Source organism: Condylura cristata, unplaced genomic scaffold (assembly GCF_000260355.1).
Source record: "Condylura cristata isolate star-nosed mole 26May11 unplaced genomic scaffold, ConCri1.0 scaffold00034, whole genome shotgun sequence".
NCBI lineage: Eukaryota > Metazoa > Chordata > Mammalia > Eulipotyphla > Talpidae > Condylura > Condylura cristata.
This window is the reverse complement of record NW_004567135.1, coordinates 6,945,307-6,963,306: the sequence shown is the minus strand read 5'-3', so window position 1 is coordinate 6,963,306 and position 18,000 is coordinate 6,945,307. Positions and strand designations below refer to the sequence as shown.

The 18,000-nt window shown below is 35.1% G+C and overlaps 1 protein-coding gene across 3 annotated transcripts in view; it reads left to right on the top strand.

Annotated features, from left to right (window-relative positions):
* The window catches only part of LARP4 (La ribonucleoprotein domain family, member 4), a 105,006-nt gene that overhangs the window by 82,235 nt on the left and 4,771 nt on the right, over positions 1-18,000 (top strand). For 2 of the 3 annotated variants that reach the window (XM_012732556.1, XM_004692755.2), the window contains 9 exons: positions 417-527; positions 1,086-1,139; positions 3,487-3,699; positions 4,187-4,290; positions 9,737-9,949; positions 10,248-10,296; positions 13,090-13,251; positions 16,641-16,765; positions 16,867-17,026. In XM_012732556.1, the coding sequence (XP_012588010.1) occupies positions 417-527; positions 1,086-1,139; positions 3,487-3,699; positions 4,187-4,290; positions 9,737-9,949; positions 10,248-10,296; positions 13,090-13,251; positions 16,641-16,765; positions 16,867-17,026 (1,191 nt within the window). Of the gene's footprint in view, positions 1-416; positions 528-1,085; positions 1,140-3,486; positions 3,700-4,186; positions 4,291-9,736; positions 9,954-10,247; positions 10,297-13,089; positions 13,252-16,640; positions 16,766-16,866; positions 17,027-18,000 lie in introns of those variants that run through there. The other variant, XM_004692756.2, reaches the window with a different exon arrangement.

Sequence of the window (18,000 nt, the reverse complement as noted above, 5' to 3'; positions counted from 1 at the left end):
AACAGACAGATGGACGAAGTACACACTGCTGTGGAGGGGAGCAGTGGGCGTGGCAGGAGGGGTCTGCTGCGCCATTTGGGTCAGCTCCCTGGCTGGGGTGGGGGGGTTTCTGGGGCGGTGTTTGAACTCGTGCTGCAATGGCTTCGGAGACCTTCATAATTCGGTGCATTAACACGTTGTGCCACCAGGGAGAGCCCGAGTTTATCCTTTTTGATTGCTGAGTAGTATTCAATTGTATAAGTGCATGTTTCTCTTTTAGAATATAATCTGTTCTCAATGGAAAAATGGGGAGAGAGCATAATTAGTTAACAAGTAAAAAAATAGAAGGTACCAAAATATATACAAAGAGGAAAAAAGTTTCCATTTTTTTAATGCACTTCTTAAGCATAAACTAAAGTTTTTGTTTTTTTTTTCAGGAAGTAAAAGCTTTGTTCAAAAATGAAAACTGTCCCAAGGTGATAAGTTGTGAGTTTGCACACAATAGTAACTGGTATATCACTTTCCAAACAGATACAGATGCACAACAGGTGAGAAGAAAATTTTTCTTGTGCTTCAAGTATTAATGGTAAAAGAGTAGCGGTATAATTTAATTGAGAAAATATGTGCTCACACTAATAACTATAGACTGTTTATAGCATCTTGTTCACTTTTTTGTATTGCTTATTACTGGATTTCCTTTTTGATAATCTTCCTAAAGCTTTTTTTCTTTTATTATCACTTATTTCTCTTAAAGACATGTAATATTCTTTTGGAACAAAAATTAACTAATAGGAACGTTTTTAACCACTGATTGTTATTAAATCTTAGAAGTCTGAATCATTTAAATTGCTATGTTGTAATATTCGACGTCTTTTATGAATTTTTTGTATTTTATCTACAATGATGGTAGATCATGGTAGCTAATTTACAATAAATGGGAACTATAGTTGAGATATTAAATTTCACTTTTCACTCTCATCTGCATAATGTAATCACACTCATACTTTGTTTAAAATAGCTGTAATGCTAAAATCTTTTAATAGAATGAAGATGTCTTTAATGAATTTTTGATTGCTAATGAAATTTCCTTTCTGCTTTGTGAATAGGCTTTTAAATACTTAAGAGAAGAAGTTAAAACATTTCAGGGCAAGCCAATCATGGTAAGAAACATTTGTTACAGAGACATCAGCATGAAAATTTTTTTTTTGTTTACTTCAGAATTTTAAAAACACAGTATTTTATAAAACAATGATTTTGAAGAAAGTTCTGGTTCATAACATGTGCTACTTTAAAAAAATTACTGCTAAAGAATTAAAATATTTTTTATTACACTAGTTCTTTCCAAAGGCAGTACTTCGAATGGCTTGAAATTCTAGATAGGTTAATTGACAGAATGTAAGAGAAGTTCTTACCTCAGTGTAAGGAGTGTGAACAAAATTTTTTTAATTTATTTATGCATACAGAATGGGGTATGGGCCAGAGGTGTGGGGGGTGAGAGGATTCACCGGAGATACAGTGGAGAGCAGAACAGGCAGATTGACGAAGTACACTGCTGAGGGGAGCAGCAACAGGTGGGTGAGGAGAGGTCTGCCACGCCATGTGGGTCACCCCCCTGCTGGGGATCAAACTTGTGCTGTAGCGGCTGCAATAGCTTCATAGTGCTGTGCTGTAACCTGTTGCGCCACCAGGGATGGCCCTGGGAATAATTATTTGGTAACAAAGTTGGAAAACATTTTTAGTTCCTTCAGCTTGATCTTAATTAACTACATCAACATTTTAACATTTAGACACTAGAGAGCCTGGAAATTGTTGCTGACTCTTGAGCACTATTTTTATATGTCTGATCCATTCTTAGGTAACCACAAAGTCTGCCTTTATAATGCCTAATCATTAGCGCCATTTTTAGTAGAGGTACCCTTTTTTTTTTTTTTTTTAACTCTTAGGCCTTCAACTTTCCCCTTACACTGCTTGCTGCTCATTGCTATGAGAGCTACCATATAAAATATAATCCAAAGCATGCACTTACTTTGACATGCTCGTCATTCCTTATGTAATATAATAATAATTTATAAGTGAAAATTACTTGTGCTGGGCTTACTGTGTATCTGTTCTAAGTACTTTGTATATATTAACTAAAAGTTCATCCATGTAGCATGTTATAGAACTTAGTGTTCAAGTATGATTAATATTGTGTGTGTATGTGATAGACACACATTTTGCTCCCATGTTTTAGCTGTTATAAATAATGTTGCTGTGAACATTAGGGTACAGATATGTTTTCAGGATCCTATTTTCATTATGATAAAGTAGAATTTGAATAATTTTTAAAAACATCTTCATGATACTCAGTTGTGGAATGTATAATATAGTGTATTGACTTTTCACTGACTGTGGGGTTGCTTCCTGGGAGACAGTGTGTATGTATCAGTTTTCCCCCCTTCCTGTTATAGTTAGTGTCAGTAAATAGTCATGTGCATCCTTGTTTTGGTCATTGTATATTTGGGAAAGATTCCTAGAAGTGGAATCAATATGAGAATACAATAAATGCAAGTGCTTTTGGGAAATATTGCTGTGTTTCCCTTTCTAAGGGTTGTGCTAGTTTACATGTCATCATCAGTGTCTGGTCTGATCTGCCAGATAAGAATATCTTATCTTTTTTTTTTTTTTTTTACTTATGCCATTCTATAAGTGAGATGTTAATTCAGTTTTAATTGCATTTCTCTTAGATCTTTTCACATGATTAAGAGCTTTTTTACCCCCCGTAGCTCTGTTGTTGTTTCTAACACTTTTCCATTCCAGATTGTTGAGCTTTTTTTAAAATCTCTTTTTAGAATATGTATATTGGGAATACTAAGCTCCCTTGTCTGCTAAGTTGCAGTTAGTTTTGCTATTCTCATTTTTGTGCTTTTTCTTATTTATTGTGTTTTTTTGTCATGCGATTTTTTTTCACATTTTTCAAAGTTATCAGTTATTTTATTGTTATTTTTAAAACATAATGTCCACTTTATATTTTTCCCAGAGGACAGGTTTTCAGACCCTAAGGACTTAATTTTACATAGGTTTCGCAGAGGTGAAGGCAGCCCCTTTCAGGTATAAGTTGGAGTTGAGAGTGTCCCTGTCCTTCCAGATTTCAGAGAACTAATCCTGACTGTGGACAGCTCCACAGTGTACTGTATTTTCACAGCTTGGGGAGTATATGTTGAAGGTACTTGTTTTGTACACATCTGTCCTCCCCATGTGTTTCATATGATGAATATCTTAATGGCCCTGTCCTTGGGACCATTTGTCCAGGAGTAGAATTGGTACAGCAAGTTGGCTGCACATGGCCATTGCCTTTTTTGGCATGATCTTTGTTCTTCTATTCTTGGTTATCTTGAAAGTGAACACCCCTCAATTTATTTGCTCTACAGAAGACAACTTATTCGTGTAAAATATTTGAAATGTGTTACATTTGCGAAAATATACTCTTAGTTCTTTGTCATTATAATGTGTTCCTCTTGCTTCTAGGCAAGGATAAAAGCCATCAATACATTTTTTGCTAAGAATGGTTATCGTTTAATGGATTCTAGTTTATATAGTCAACCCATTCAAACTCAAGCACAGTATGCTTCGCCAGTCTTTATGCAGCCCATGTATACTCCTCACCAACAGTACTCTGTGTATAGTATTGTGCCTCAGGCATGGTCTCCAAATCCTGCACCTTACTTTGAAACACCACTGGTAAGTAAGAGTCTCCCACATAATAAAATTTTTCACTCAATTTGAAATTTGAAGAACTCAGCTTCTTTTTTGTTTGTTTTATTTTGTGTAGCTATTGGTTACTTTCTGACTCTCAGTAATGATAAGGGGTATCTAGTCATCTGTGTCAAGTATATGCATATGGGTAAGAGTTGGGCTATTGGATGTTATAATTTTATTCTTTAGATTTTGCTGGATTACATTTTTAAAGCCTGGAAAAATCTTATGTGATTTAAAATACTTTCAGTTTTATGAAATTTTTTCAGAGAAATTTTTAAGTAATAAATGAACTAACGATTCTTCATTTTGTAACTGGAGTGATACTTGAAGTTGGAAGTATTGTACAGGTGAATTTAAACGGTATTTTTGGTTTTTAAAAGATATGATGTATCATAAGTTTCTTAGACTTTTCACAGTAGGTTTTACCTTTATCATTAATCTTGATTTTGACTTTTAAATTTTTTTCTAGGCTCCCTTTCCCAATGGTAGTTTTGTGAATGGCTTTAATTCACCAGGATCTTATAAAGCAAATGCTGCTGCTGTAAATATGGGTCGACCATTCCCAAAAAATCGGTAAGATAAAACTCAAACTCATAGTTAGAATTTTATTGTAAACAGCTTCCTTTTTTTTTAAGAGATACTGTGTTAAAAGCAGTGCTTTTTTTTTTTTTTTTTTGCAGAATCAATAGAAAGGGCCTTCTACAAAAAGTATATAAATGATTTAATCTAGAATTTGGTTATAAAAATGATTTGGGATTGAGATTGTACCCAATAAAACTGATTTTTTTTTTATATTTGATTTAGCCAAAAAGCCAAGAAGCGGTAAAAGTGATTTTTTTTTAAAGCAGTATTTTTTGTGGTAGCAATGTATGATAAAACCTGGTGTCTGAATGCCATTTAGTATATTAAATAGGTTACATTTTGGAGAAAGTTTTATTCTATTCATGTTTAACTGGTTTGAATAATAATAGTGCTGCCACTGAGTTATTTAGGATTTTTAAGAATTTACTTTTGAAATGATTTATATGAACTATAAAGTACAATAGACATTAGTCAACATTTATTGTATATTTAGTGTATTAAGCTGTTTTTGAAGGACTTTGCATGTTTTCTCACTGTAATTTTCATAATCTTGTTAAGATAGCTACAGTTATTATGTCTACTTAAAGATTTGGAAATGGAAAAATAACAGGGTAAATAAAAACCAGGTCTTTGAGCAAGTAACAAGATTTGAGCCGAGACAGTTCAACGCCAGAATCTACACTTAAATACAATATTTTGTATAAATTATTGAGAACCCTGAAAGCTATTTGCTATCATATAAAAGATTGATGCACATCTTAAGTTATTCTTCATAGAATCTTCAACTGATGACCTTTGTGAGCTTTCTGGTTTCTTGATTTTAATTACTTTTCAGTCATTTTCTCTTGCTGGAGCTCATTTTCATAGTTGATTTTTTTTTTTTTTTGGGCAAGGAGATACTTGGGGTATGTTTCTCCAAGATGACTTCTAGGAACTTGATTCTTGTTTGTCCTGAATTTCCTGTATGTTTAGTCCTGAAACATACCTCCCTGGAGAAAGAAGCCTCATGGCATTAAAAAGTATTTTTCTTAATAGATTTTGGAAGCATTCATATGTATACCCTCTAGTGGTCACAATTTTTGTACTCACTTTAACTGAATTAATTTGATAAAACATTTAAACTTTTTTTTTTTTAAGATTTATTTATTTGTGCATACAGAACTGGGGTACAGGTCAGAGGCTCAGGGATGGTGAGAGGCTTCACCAGACACACAGTGGGGAACAGAACAGGCAGATCGACGAAGTACACTGCTGAGGGGAGCAGCGGATGGGTCAGGAGAGGTCTGCCGCACCTTGTGGTCACCTCCGGGGCAGGCGGGAATCGAACTCATGCAGAAGTGGCTTTAGATTCTCAGTGCTGTGCTTTAACCCGCTGCACCACCAGGGAGGGCCTAAACATCATTTTTAAGTGTCAGAAAAATTTTATTACAGCCACATATTTGTTTTGAAGATTTACTATCTATGTACACAAGAAGTGGGGTGTAGGCCAGTGGTGTGGGGGATGAGAAGATTCACGCGGAGAAGAGTGTGGAGCAGAGCAGGCAGATCTACTGAAATACACTGCTGAGGGATTAGCGGGCGAGACAGGAGAGGTCTGCTGCACCATGTGGGTCAGCTCCCTGGCCAGGGATTGAACTCTTGCTGCAGTGGCTGCCAATAGCTTGGTAGCGTTGTATCTTTAACCCCTGTGCCACCAGGGGAGACCCTTACAGCTACATATTTTTGCTGCTTTTATAGAATTGCAATGAGAGCTCTTCAACATGTAAGAATGAAGGATTTTTTTTTTAACAAATGAAAACATTATCTTTCTTCTTATAGATGACTTGTGGTTTGATAATACAATACAAATAGTAATTAAAGGCAAAATGACATAGCTGGGACTTGCAAGTAAAAGTATGGTGCATCTTCAGATACGCATTGACCCTTAACTCCATTTCCCATTGTTCAAAAAAGATTAATTTCCATAAACACATAGAGACTATAATGTTTAAATTGGAAAGATCAGATTGTTATGTCATTTGAACTCATTTTGCAGATGAGGTAAGGAAAAGCTGGGTGGATATTTTGCTAGGCTTACATGGCTAGGTATTATCAGTAGACCTATTAGAACATTACTATTAACATCTGCTAAAGTTTTTGCTTTAGAATAATTCAGTTAGAGCAAATGAAAGTTTACAATTAAGAGATACAGAACTTTGTAAAAAAAAAAATGTGTCTATTTCATGTTTATTGGAGGGCTAAATTTTGCTCTAAACTCCTAAGTGTTCTGTTAAAAGGTATACAAAAACTAGTTTTTGATTCATAGCTGAAACTACTGGTGTCTGCAAATGCTTGACTTAAAGATACATTAAATGGGCTAATGATCTTCCTTTATGTTCACATGTTTTTGTCTCCTGTGCTTTCTTGATAAATGGGCTGGAACTAGAGCAATAAAGCCCAAAAATGATAGTTAAAGCATCCAGGTTTATGTGGGTATGTATTTTTGATTTTGAAGATACAGAGCAGGTTTAGTATAATTTCACTTGTTACTAAGTTAAACCAACACAAGGGGTTGTTAGTTTGTGGTTATAGAAATAGTACATGAATAATTTATCTTAAAAATGCACAAGAAACTGAACTTTTTGATCACCAGCTCAAATTCATATTTTCTTCATGCTTCTAATAGTGACATCTATTAAGACATTCATTCAAAGTTACCAGTCAAAAAGAAAGTAACTTATAGGGATCCTGCTTGCGGTTTCTTATTTTAATCTTTAACGGCCCAGTGATGATCATTAGCCCTACTTAGAGAGAATAGGACTAACTTTCAGAAGTCTGGGCATTTTTCTGCTTTTCATATTGTGTCTTTCTGTCACTTGCTTTTCCCCTTTCTTTCTAACTTATATTACTGTTTCTTTCATTATTCTTTATTTCTTTTGCCTGGACTGAGATTGTTAAGTCCCTCTCAGTGAAGGGTGAGATTATGAGATCTGAGGGCTATTTTTAAGTAATGAATTATCTTCCAGATGTGTTGAAATACAGTGAGAAAATTCCAGGTGAATTACAGTTTTTGAACAGATGTACCAGTATATATACCTCATGAGGTCATTTTCAGATATGATGAATAATTAAAATATTTTGGAAATTTGTTAGCTGATATTGTTATTAAAATCTGTTTTGCAGCATATGAAACTCAACACAAGTGCTCTGTCATCTGATATTTTTTCTTTTATCTTTAAATTTAGTAATAATCATATTTTATGCTCGATGAGAAAATTAAAATAGCTGGAGATTGTGTTTGAGTGGCTGTTTAATTGCTGGGCTTATAAATTGTTATGAGGTTTTAAATTCTTGTTTGGTGAACTAAGAAATACCAATAAGTATTAATATTACAAATTTGTATTTATGTAAGCTAAAAAATGGAGTATTATAAATTATATTTAGGGGCCACATATAAATCTCATACTCTTGTTTAATCTTCTGTAGTAGAAAGATCCTCAGTTACTTGGGGTCATATTAGATATTTTCACTATCTATTAAATGGCATCCTTTCTCTAACCCTACCCTAGCTTCATCTGCCTACAGATTGTTAAGAGTTGTTATCCAAGATAAAAGCAGCTTTTTTTTTCCATAAGACATGGTTTCTTTGCTGTCAGAGTCAATACTTTTAATTCATTAACTCATACCCATCTTCAAGCTACAATGTATTTCTATTTTCCAAGTTTTTTTTGTCCCACATATGAATCTTTGAACAACTAATTTCATTTGGTGAAATTGGGAATCCTTGATAAGAAGCTATACTTAGAATATATACTACTATTTCTCAGTACTTTTATCTTTGTCACTCCCTAAAAACCTTTTCAGAACTTTCCCACTCTAATTTCTTCCTGTGAAATTTACTATAGACAATTGTGTGTGTATGTATGTAAAAAAATATATATGTGTATATATGCACACATTTTTACATAGATGAATAAGACAGGTTTTGTTTCTCCTACCCTCTGGACCAATTTTTTTTTTTAATAATAGTTCATTTTTACATTATTTTGTGCCTTTTTCCATATCAGTTGTAATCCTGGTGGGCTTCCCATCACCAGATCACTGGTGTGCCAGTGCACTTTCCTCTCCCAACCATTTTTGATCCCATTCTCCGTTCTACCCTCATAAAATGTCTCTGGTATATAGTTGTTCGTCATTATTATTATTTTCTCACCTGGTCCTTTATGCTCCTACTGTAAGTGGAACCATCCAGTATTTTTCCTTTTCTTTCTGGTTTATTTCACTAAGATGATCTTTTCCAGCTCCATCCATGTTGCTGCAAAAGGCATGTGCTTATTTTTTTTTGGTTGCTGAGTAATATTCCATATGTACCACATCTTTTTAATCCAGTCATCTGCTTTTGAGTATTTGGGCTGTTTCCATGTCTTTCCAATTGTAAATAAAGCAGCAGTAAACATAGGGGTGCAGGTGTCTTTTTGAATCAGTGTTTTTGTGTCTTTTGCGTAGATAACTAGGAGTGGAATTGCTGGGTCATACGGAAGCTCTATTTTTAGTTGTTTGAGAAACCTTCAAACAGTTTTCCATAGTAGTTGTACTAGTTTGCATTCCCACCAGCAGTGCAGGAGAGTTCCTTTTTATCCATATCCCACCAACATTTGTTGTTGCTAGTAGTTCTAAGATGTGCCATTCTCACTGGTGTGAGGTGGGTATCTCATTGTGGTATCAATTTGCATTTCCCTTATTATAAGTAATGTTGAACAAATTATTTTTTCATATGCTTGTTGGCCATCTGCATTTCTGTCCATTTTTTGATGGAGTTGTTTATTTTTGTTGAATTTCATCAGTTCTGTGTATATCTTCGTGATCAATCCTTTATCACTAGTTTTGTGTGAGAAACTTTTTCCCAATTAGTCGGATGTCTGTTTGTTTTTTGTAATGTCTCTTTTGCTGTATAGAAGCTCTTAAACTTGATGTAGTCTCATCGGTTTATCCTTTTCTTCACTATTGTTGCATTGGGTGCTGTATCTTCAAAGATGTTACTGAAGTGTATGTCGTGTTGTGTTTTGCCCATCTTTGCTCTCTGGACCAATTTTACGATTTTTGGTGATGTTGCCTTCATTGAAAATGGGTGTTAGAAATTCAGCTTTAATTTTAAAGCCTGGCTGATTTAGGTATGTCTACACTCTAGCTAGTGTTAAAAGAAAGAAGTAATTTTGTCTTGAAAAACTTTGAACTTTACTCCAAACTTCTCCAGACAACTTTATTTAATATGAAAATTCTCTGCCTTTTAAAAATATTAACACATCTGGTATATTAAAGGGATTATATTTTGACAACAGTACATTTTTAAGTGCAGTAAAGAGCAGCTCTTAACTTGGACTATTAAGAGTTTCTACTGTTAAAAAGATTTTTCTGTCTTTTTTATCTTTTCTTACGTATGGTCTTCTATTTCTTACAGTGTGAAGCCTCATTTTAGGTCATCCAATGGTTCAGAACACTCAACTGAGGGCTCTGTGTCATTGGGGGATGGACCATTAACCAGATCTGGTTCAAGGAACTTTCCAACTGAACGACATAACTCCACAGTAACAGGGCATCAGGAACAAAATTACCTTCCAAAAGAGACCCCAACTTTGCAAATGGAGCAGAATGGGGACTATGGTAGGGGCAGGTAAGGAAATATGGAAATAAATATGAAAAATTCATGGATCTTAATGTGTGTAAATTGAACATGATTTTGGTTTTTAATGGTGTATAATTTTGCTAAATGACAACCCAGTACTTAGTAGTGTTGGTTGTAGTAGGTGAAGTTTTTGGTAGATTCTTAAGAAGAATATATATGTATCTTTTAATAATAATATTTAAAATTATTTAAAGTAGATATCTACCCATCCTTGTTAGAGTGAGTATATTTAAAGAAACTTACAAGTTGTCTTTTGAACATCCCCTCTTTGTTTGCATTGTTAAAGGAGAACTCTCTTCAGAGGTCGGAGACGGCGAGAAGACGACAGGATCCCAGTATGTATATTTTTTTGCCCTTAGTTATTTTTGTTCAAGTTGTTTCTCCTTATATGGTTTACTGTGGCTTACTCATGGTCTATCTTTCCAGGTTTTTGTTTTATTGATCATATTTGTTGAACAAAGAACATTTGCTTGACCACCACTACCCTTAAGTACACACATAATTCGAAATTTGACTTGTGTTTGTTTACCTTAAATATAAATTGAAGACTTAAAATATTCATGTTTTAAAAACCAAAAATAATGAAAAACTTAACTATTAACAGACATTTAGGTTTTGTCTTTTGGAAATGGTGCTGTTAAAATATTATGGTAACCTCATATAACCATCATTTGTATAATGGCTGTTCAATGATACCTGAAGGACAGTCCCTGGAGGTTAATTTTATGGGTTTTATAATTCAATAAGTTGTGTCAACTAACTTTCTATAGATAGGGTTTACTCTGACAGTGAACCAAAAAACTCCTGATTATCTGTAGCTTTAAGGGATTATGACTTTCGCCAATTTGAAAAAACAGCTCTAGATTTTCCAAAAACAATTTACACTTCTTGTTATGCTCTTACTTGAATCTGAACTTACATAGCAAATTACTCATATTTTTATTGTCTGTGGTAAAAGTTTACCATCTTTTAATTGGGGACAAAAGGACTTGAGGAACAAAAATGATGTATGGGACAACATGGTGATTTCAAGAAAACCTAGAAATTATAAATATATCATAAATGAGTACTACCATGTTTATTTTACATGTTTAAGTCATGAATCCATAAATAATAAGTAATATAGTAAATATTATGTGCTGAAAGGTTTATGTAGTATATATATATTTAAAGATTTGTTTCTTCATATGGAACTTCATATACAAGCCAGATGTGCAAGTGTGGTAAGAGGTTTCACCAGAGACAGAGTGGGGAGCAGAACAGGCAGATTGACACAGATAACTACTGGGGTTTGCATCGGGCAGGTCAGGAGAGGTCTGCTGGGCCATGTGGATCACCTCCGGGGCTGGGGATTGAACTAGCACTGAAGCTGCAGCCAGCTTGCAGTGCTGCGTCCTAACCCGTTGTGCCACCAGTGAGGACCGGGTTTATATTTTTAAAGAAGAAAATATATTGCATTATAACACAAAGAATAGTCATTGGGGCAAATTGTATACTTGGAAATCTTACTCTTTCATGTTTAGCTTCCTATATGGAATCGCCTTGAGACTCTCGGTAACAACTTTTAAGATTACATTTCAGTAGTCCACATGAATTGTCAGATGATCCTGATTAAATGGGAGAAGGAAAGATTAGGCTTAACACCTATTTAATATGTTGAAAGTATCCAGATTGAGGGCTGCAAAAGAGGGTGAAGCATAAGGCGATAGGCCTACCTTTTAGTCGGAAGGGCAGGGTAGAGGTACTCTTATGCAGAAGTTAGCCTCAGCTAGAGGTGAAACTGAAGGTTTTTTCAGCTTACATGTAGTAATTGAGGCCTTAATTGTAGATGAGGCCCTTCTTGGTGGCACAGTGGGTTAAAGCACAGCACTATGAAGCAGGCGAGTTGGATCCATAGGCGGGAGTTGTGAACCTTATAGTGTGGCAGACCTCTCCTGATGAGCCCACTGCTCCCCTCAGCAGTGTACTTGGTCATTCTGCCTGTTCTGCTCCCCACTCTGACAGTGGGGAATCTTCTCACAAACCTGTACCCCAGTTCCGTATCTTTTTTAAAAAATTGTGGTTGACCTATCTAAGATTGGTGAAGTCAGGGGCAAGAGACTGTCAGATTTTGTATTGCAGAAGGCATTGGTGATTTGTCAAAGCAGTTTTAGTGGAATGAAGAGTAAGGTCAGGAGCTAATACAAATGACACTTGTCACAATATATAGTAGGGTGGTGGTGGAGGGGGTGAATGAGATGTTTAAGGAAGTATGTTCTATCAAGATAATATGAAAGGGGAGAAGATGATAAATTTAGATAAGATAGGGGTTTTCTTATTACTATTATTGAAGGGGGCTTTGCAGATTTCGAAAGCAAAGGATGGTGACTATTGCTTAAAGGAGTATATTAAGTTTGTGAAAGAAACAGAAAAGATAGCTAACTAAAGATAAGTAGGATTGACGGCTCTACTAAATCCAGAGTGAGGCCTAGAATCTTCCCCTCGTCCCAGCCTTTGTATTTATTGGAGTGGGTAGTACTGAAGCAGCGCTTTATGTCATGCTTCAGGCATTGTTTGCTCAAACCAGTTGGGATAGAAAGAATAACACAGAACCCTGAAACAAACTCAGTGCCAGTGATCATCAGCACAAGTTCTACTTAGATTGAATGTAGATCGCACCAACCTAAAGAAAGTAGGTCCGGGGCACCCCTGATGGCGCAAGGCACTGTGAAGCTGTCGGCAGCCACTTTAGCATGAGTTCAATCCCCAGCCAGAGAGGTGACCCACATGCTGCAGAAGACCTCACCTGTCTCACCTACTGCACCCCTTAGGAGTGTGTTTCAGTCAGTTCACCTATTCTGTTCCCTACTCTATCTCTGGTGAGTCCTCTCACTCATCACCCCCCCCCACACACACACACACACCTGACCTACACTCCAGCTCTTGTATGCATCAATAAATTTAAAAGTTTTAAAAAAGAAAAAGAAAAGCAGAGAATTTAGAAAGGGGAACAAATTCTTTTCATTAGGGTTTAGACTTGTTTCTTCCTTTATTCCTTTCTCCTTCCTTTCCTGCTTTGATGCCAGTATGCTACAGGATTAGGTAATGATGCAGATATGTGAATCTGTTTTACAATTTGTATCTTTTAGAGACCCCATCTATCAACAGCTGAAGCAAAAGCTCCAACACCAAAGTTTGACTTACTAGCCTCAAATTTTCCTCCCTTACCTGGAAGTTCATCAAAAGCACCAGGTGAACTTGTTTTGGAGAGCAGGATGTCTGATGTTGTTAAAGGTGTCTTCAAAGAAAAGGTAAAATGAATTATCCAATATTTTGAATTATGGGACAACATTTAGCCTGTTTTCAGGATTATTATTTAAATTTTTATTTGTACCTAATGTGTATTTATATCATAGGTTTTATTTGTGGGGTTTTCAGCATGCTTATAAAAAGTATCATAAAAATATTTATGATAAAACTATACAGGGTCAACAAAATGTTTCTTCATTTTTGTGGGTCTTTGTATCAGTCATCTCAGCTTGAGAATGTGTACTGAATGTAAAATGTCATTTCTACTTATTCCTAGAATTAACCAATGTTGTAAACAGTTTCTTCTAAGCTAGCTTGGTAAACTTTTTTTTTTTAAGTTAATGTACCTGGCCCTCCCTGGCGGTGCAGCGTGTTAAAGCTTAGCACGATCCCTGCCCTGAGAGGTGATTCCTGAGAGCTCGATCCCTGGCCCTGGAGGTGATCCACATGGTGTGGCAGAACCTCTTGACCTGCCTGCTGCTCCTCTCAGGAGTGTACTTCGCCGATTAGCCTGTTCTAATCCCAACTCTGTCTCTGGTGATTCCTCTCACTGTCCCTGCACCGCTGCTCTATACCCCAGTTCTGTATGCATAAATAAATATTTTTTAAAAAGTTAATGTACCTTTATTCACCAAACTAATGGAGGGTAGATCAAAATGTTGGGATATCCCCTCCTACAATATTTTTAAGTGTAGACTTTTACATTCCCTAAATCCTTATGTCACACAAATTATTTCAGGTTCACTTTTTGTTTTCATTTTAATAGCACATTATGTATTATATATAGCTTTATAACTATTTTATAATGAAAAAATAGTAGTCCTCAACAACTACTTTCACTATTGTTTTCCTTGACATTTATTACTGAATTTCTAATTAAACATGGTCCTGCTATTCTTGACTTTCTAATTTTAGACATTGTCTATTAAATCAAGGGCTTGACTCTCTTAATCCAACATACTTTGCCCATCCCTTTAGTATTTAATACCACTAAAAACTATTACAGAGTTTTCCATAGCTGAGCCTCAAAGTTATTTCTCTTTTTCCTCTCAGTGGCCAGCTACGCAGCTGTGTTCTGTGAATTTCCCTTTACCATCATGCTGGAAATGTCTTACTCTCCATTCTTTGTTGCTTCTTTTTTTTACTTTCCCATATTATGGTGGACTACATCTTCTCAGTTTGCCTAAATAAGTGGTTTTTAGTATAGGTTTTTTAAAAAGATCTTGCAATGTGAACATGTTTATCTTCTCTTGTACTTGATCTGTCGTTTATAGAATTCTCTTTTAGAAATCATTTCCCCTTAGAATGTTGAAGGTTTAAAAAATTATGCAGTTATTTCATCAATTCCAAAAGGTATTTTTCATGTTTTCCATCTTTGAAAATCATACTTAGATTTTAAAAAGCTAATTGTCTTGTAAGTAGCAGTGTTTTTTCTTTGTAGTACTAAAATAATAGTGTGTTTTACAATTGATGACATCTCAGATTTGGTAATACGATATAAAAACATTTTTAGAGAAGAAATTTGTAACCCATAACCTTAATTGTGGACTGCAAAATCACCAGAATACAAGCGTTATTTTGGATTCTGTTTACAGTTCTTCCTCTTCTTTCCCTTTTCTCCTTCAGAGATTAAACATTGTTATGACATTGTGCTAATTTCTTGTTGATCTTTATAGCTTTAAATTTTTGGTTGGAAAAAAAATTGTTTTTGGAAAATTTTTTATATAAATGGCCAGGTATTGAATGTGTTAGGTTTTGTGGGCCAGATGATGTCACATTACTCTGTTTTTAAATGCTTTTAAAACTTAAAAACCATCCTTGGACCTTAAGTAACATAACTCAGGTCAGATTTGGCCAGCAGGCCGTGGTTTCCACTCTTGTTCTAGGCAGTGTATATTATTTGTTGAGTGTGCTTGTTTTTTTGAACAATGCAAAAGTATAATTGTACATACAGTATTTGTTCTGTTACTTTCTATATTCTCTTTCAAATTCACCACTGTTGATAACAGAACTACTTCATTTTGCTTTTTGTATATTCATTCTACTGTAATGTACGTGGTTATTATTTGCTGTTATAACCAACGCTTATATGAGTTATACTGGTTCATGAAGGCAAGAACAGTTAGGTATACACGTAAGATATGAATATGTATATGTATACATATTGGCACCCCTGACCCTACTCCTAGGGTAAGTACATAGTGAAATTGCTGATTGATAGGGCACATTTTTTAAAATTTTAATTGAATTTAAGTATATCATGTCTGTTGATCATTTGCGTTTCTTCGATGAAGAATCATGTAATTGGCACTATTTTTATTTTTTTCATATTGGGCTGTCTCTTTAATGGAAGGCATTTTTTTTTTTTTAATATATTCCAGGGTCTCCCTGGTGCACAGGGTTTAAGTCTAAGTGATATCAAGCTATAAGCTGCCACTGTGGCATGAATTTGATCCCCACCCAGAGAGTTGACCCACAGGGTGCAGCAGACCTCTCCTGTCTCAACGCTGTTCCCCTCAACAGTGTGTTTCAGTTAATCTGCCTGTTCTGCTCCCATTCTGTCTCTGATGAATCTTCTCTCACCCCCTTACACCTCTAGCCTACACACCAACTTTTGTATGCATAAGTAAGTAAAGTAGATCTTTAAAAAAAAAAAGGCTATAGTTAAATAGTGTTACATACTTTCATATTGCTGTGCAACCAATCTCCGAAACTCTTATCTTGAAAATTAAATTTTATGCCCACTAAAATAGCAACTTCCAATCTCCCTTTCCTCAACTCCTGATGTAACCATCATTCCCTTAACCACGAATACCACTATGGGTGCCTTATAGAAGTGGCATCATACAGTGTTTGTTTTTGTAACTTGTTTCACTTACCATAATGTCTTCAAGATTCATTTGTGTTGTAGCATGTATTGATTGATACTTTTATTCCTTTCATTGCATGATAATCCATTGTATGATATGCTACATTTTGTATATCTATTGACCAATTAAGGTTATTCTCACTTTTTGGTTATTGTGAATAATACTATTAACATTTGTATGTAAGTTTTTGCATAGACATATGTTTACTCTTTGATGTATACAGAAGAGTGGAATTGCTGGTTCATATGGTAATTGTTTAACTTTGAGGAATTGCCAGACAGTTCTTCAGAGTGGCTGCATCGTTTTACATTGCCATCTTCAATGTAGGAGAGTTCCGCATCTTCATACCATCACTAACTTATGTTACTGTGTCTTTTTTATTTTAGTCCAGTGACATGTTTTGTTTTACATTTCCCTAATGACGAGTGATAGTGAAAGTCTTTTCGTGTACCTAATGACCACTTACATATCTTTGGAGAAGTATCTGTGAAAATACAATTTTGAAATATCTTTACTTTAAGGACAATGAAGAGTTAAGAGTTACTTGCCCACTGCCTGCAGAGAGTGAACATTCAGACTGCATCTCTGCCCACCCACTCAAGATGAGTACTCGTTCTCCCTGCACAGCTGAGCTTCCTGCATTGAGGTAATATTGTGCTTCAGAGAGTGTTCCAATTAAGACTATTCTTGTCAACATTTGCTCTGTTGTTACTTACTAAGTCTAATACCAAGTTGTTTTTTTCTTAGTACAACTCAGCAAAAGGATCTAATAGAGGATTCCATTGTTCAGAAGGATGTTCTCAACCAGACAACTATACCACCTTCAAGCACTGCAAAGCCATCAAGGACAAATGCTGCTTCACCATGTAATAGTAACATAAGTGGAGCTGTAAATGTGGCCCTGCAGGTAACTTGAATTTAGCTTATATGAAGGGAAAAAATATAGGTCAAATAATCAGTAATTATTTTTGTCTTATTACTCTGCTAAGAAGTCATTTGGAAATTGCCCAAATTAGAGCTGCCTATATTAAGTAAATAGTAAATGAGTTTAAGGTCATTATGAAAAAAGTGGAAACTTTAGCCACATTTTGGGAGTAAAAAAATTAATGTCCATTCTATTCCTTTGATTGCTCACAGACTAAAGCCCATGAGGGACCACTCTTAATTTTTATTCAAGTGCAGAATCAATGTTATAATTAAGGAAATACAGAAAAGTGGGAAGCAGCAAAATTTTTATAGGTTAAGTATGTCTTGTCATTTAATAGTGATAGCAATAGTAATAGCAGCTGCCAATCATGGAATGATGCTGTGTGCTAAGACTGTGCTAAAGACCTTTACTTGATTTGCATCATCTCACAGACACTCTTTAGTTTTTTCAGATGGGGTGATTCTTTCATTTAATGTTCTATTAATATATTATTGGTTTCCAAACCCTTAGCTCTTTGTAGCTAGGGAAGAGTTGAATCATTTCATAATATGAATCTACCATTATTAATTGGATTTTCTTCCTTCTTAGTCATTTAGGTTTCCAGTTTTCCTCATCACTGAAAACAGTGCTGACATTGTTACATAAATCGCCAAAGTTTGTATTATTTTCAGCAACTGTTTTGATTAAATTTAGGTGATCCCATTAACTTTAGGTGTATAGTAACTTGTACAAGTTACAAGATGATCACACAATAAATTTAGTTAATAATAGCAATAAAAATTTCTTTTCTTATGGTGAGAACACTTAAGACCTACCTCTTACTATCAAATATGGAGAACCTCAGAAGCTGTAGTTCCCATGCTGTTTGTATGTGTATAGTCATACACAGTCACCACCCTGATTGATAGTATATTTGGAAGTTTTTTACCTTTTGACACCCTCCACACCTTTTT